Source organism: Rhagoletis zephyria, unplaced genomic scaffold (assembly GCF_001687245.7).
Source record: "Rhagoletis zephyria isolate East Lansing unplaced genomic scaffold, Rhagoletis_zephyria_1.1 Rzeph_scaffold_45212, whole genome shotgun sequence".
Lineage (NCBI taxonomy): Eukaryota > Metazoa > Arthropoda > Insecta > Diptera > Tephritidae > Rhagoletis > Rhagoletis zephyria.
In genome coordinates this window covers 1-2,397 of record NW_016202267.1, presented here as the reverse complement: position 1 = coordinate 2,397, position 2,397 = coordinate 1, and the positions used below count along the sequence as shown (strand labels likewise).

The following is a 2,397-nucleotide window of genomic DNA, read 5'->3' as shown; positions in this document are numbered from 1 at the left end:
ACAGCGCGTTAAAGTGTTAGCACACTCGAGCCGAGCCGAAGCGTGCACCAAGCCGTATAGAAATTCAAACAAAACATTAAAAATTTAATTAAATTTGCAAGAAAATTTAGCACGGACTTTGAATACTTTGTATTGATAGTAGTTCAAGAATTTTCAGAAAAACAAGTGCGAAGAAATTAAAAAAAAAAAAATATATATATATATATATATAAATATCACTTCCACTTTTAATCAATTGCTACAAAATAATGAATGTTAAATTGCTCGTGATTTGTCTGGGTGTGTTAATGTTGAGCTGTCAAGTGTGTGATGGCCGACGTGGACGTGGCCGAGGACGCACCAAATCGAGAGTATGAGTTAAAAAAAAAAAATATGAAAATATTTAGTGTTTAATAAAAAAAATGTTGTCTATAATTCTCAGGTACAAATTGGTTTACCCATAACAGGCAAATATCGTGATCCTGAATCGGATCAGTATTACAATAATAACAATGTAAGTGTAAGCTGAAGTGGTTTGAAATCTTTTATTCACTTTTCTGTGGATGCAATTAGAAAATTTTAATAGTTCAATTTAATTTTGTAATGTAATAAACACTTGCATATTGTTATGAGTGAAAGGCAACCAGCAAGGCCGCGCTCTGCTGCTAATCATATGAAAACAACGAATTTTGATAGCTACATTCTTCTGCCTACTCCCGTTTTTACTCAACTTCCTCTCTTTGCAGGGCGCTAAAATTCTACAAGCCTCACATTTCGATTATGAATACGTTTTGGGTCATAAAATCGCTTTTCTTTGTGTGGCTAAAGGTAATCCGCGTCCACAGATCACTTGGTATAAGGATGGTACGGAGATTTTTCAACATCTCTACATGCATGTGAGTATAATTACATATACGCCGTTTCAATAACTTAAGTTTAGTATTGTTTTGGTTTTATGTTGTTCTTGCAGGTGCACGAGTGGCGCATTGGCGATGATAGAGTGAAATCGAAAATCGAAATCGATCCAGCCACACAAATGGATGCCGGGCTCTATGAATGCACCGCCGATAATATGTACTCGATAGATCGGCGCAGCTTTAAGACAGATTTCTCGATTGCTTTCGATTAAGTTAGGAGTATTTACATTTTTATAAGCCTATACAATTTTTCATACTCAGTTATGTAGCATATTTAAGAAAAATAAGAGTACTAAAATAAAATATCAAATCGAGGGCTGATATTCAATCACCATTTTTTACAGCGTAATACTTTAGATATGCAGGCGAGTAGGGAAATGGATCTGTAGTTAAAAACTAATGAATTATTTCTATTTAGTTTGGCAATAGGAATAAAAATAGCAGTTTTCCACTCTTTGTTTGACGGGATATGGAAGATTTTTTTTGTTGTATCAAATTTGTTTTCAGTTGGACATATATATCGCATTAAGTAGAACTAGTTTAGCCTGGGCAAAACTAGTTTGACCTAAGATAGGATTTTACCAGTAATATATACATACATACATACGTATGCACATGTAACTTACCTGCCACAAAAAATGCTAATAAAAACAATTTTCCAGCAAAATTGTGTAGATAGAGGATTTTGCTCTTATAACAAAATATTATTGCAGAAAGAAAATGAGAATATAATACCATTAAAGCTATATTTTAAGTTTGACGTTATTGTCATGGCTCAAAGATTAATCGGAGCTCACGTTACCATCAAAAACTCATTTTCATCGAAATTGCAGATAGAGGGTATTGAATATAAGCCCTCGAAATGTACATATGTATGTACGTAGGAGTTTGTTGCATGGGTTATGCATTTTTTTCTAAAACAAATTTTAATAAACAGACAAACATTTTACTCACGTAAATGAGCCCTTCACAATGTCCACGTAATCATGTGAGCGCGCATAGTAGCCACCATCAGAGAGAGCACCCCAAAAATTGCTCCATAATTCATCGTATTTGCTCACCACTGGCGCAACGAATTGTCTGACATGAAATAAAATAATATTAGCTTGTTTTACTTAATAGGCAATTATCTAAATCAAAAGTAGGCACCTATTCATTATTAATAATTCGCGCAGCATTTGTGGATCATCCACTTGCACAGCAGCATCCACAAAGAATATATAATCGCACTGTTTTTGTTTGGCTTGTTGTCTGTGTAGTAAAAGAATACAAATTAGTAAAAAGCGAAAGCACACATTGTACAGTGAAACCTCGGTATAGCGAAGTTGAAAGGGTTGGAAGGGTTTATTGAATAACCAACGACTACAATGAGGTTTTTATTCAGGAGACCCAGCAAAAATTTTATATATTATAGTTTTCCGTTTTATCACGGTTCGTTATATCGAGGTTTCACTGTATATTAAATCTTACAGTGCTAGCTCGCGACCACGCTGCTCATTCA

The 2,397-nt window shown here is 34.3% G+C and overlaps 1 protein-coding gene and 1 long non-coding RNA gene across 2 annotated transcripts; one reads left to right on the top strand and one right to left on the bottom strand.

The window, feature by feature from the left end:
• LOC108355388 (immunoglobulin domain-containing protein oig-1-like) lies at window positions 1-1,223 on the top strand. Its single transcript, XM_017606549.1, has 4 exons — window positions 1-350; window positions 422-493; window positions 726-875; window positions 950-1,223. The coding sequence occupies exons 1-4, from the start codon at window positions 249-251 to the stop codon at window positions 1,106-1,108; spliced, it is 483 nt and encodes a 160-aa protein (XP_017462038.1). The 5' UTR covers window positions 1-248; the 3' UTR covers window positions 1,109-1,223.
• Window positions 1,224-1,676: 453 nt separating this feature from the next.
• On the bottom strand, window positions 1,677-2,397 carry LOC108355389 (uncharacterized). Its single transcript, XR_001846547.1, has 3 exons — window positions 2,367-2,397; window positions 2,046-2,147; window positions 1,677-1,976 (listed from the first exon to the last, which is right to left on the bottom strand). It is a non-coding gene; the product is annotated as an uncharacterized LOC108355389 (long non-coding RNA).

Coding starts and splice junctions, on each gene's coding strand:
- LOC108355388 (XM_017606549.1), top strand. CDS start 249: ATGAATGTTAAATTGCTCGTGATTTGTCTGGGTGTGTTAATGTTGAGC. Junction 494..725: donor AGTATTACAATAATAACAAT/GTAAGTGTAAGC, acceptor CTCTCTTTGCAG/GGCGCTAAAATTCTACAAGC. Junction 876..949: donor TTCAACATCTCTACATGCAT/GTGAGTATAATT, acceptor TTGTTCTTGCAG/GTGCACGAGTGGCGCATTGG.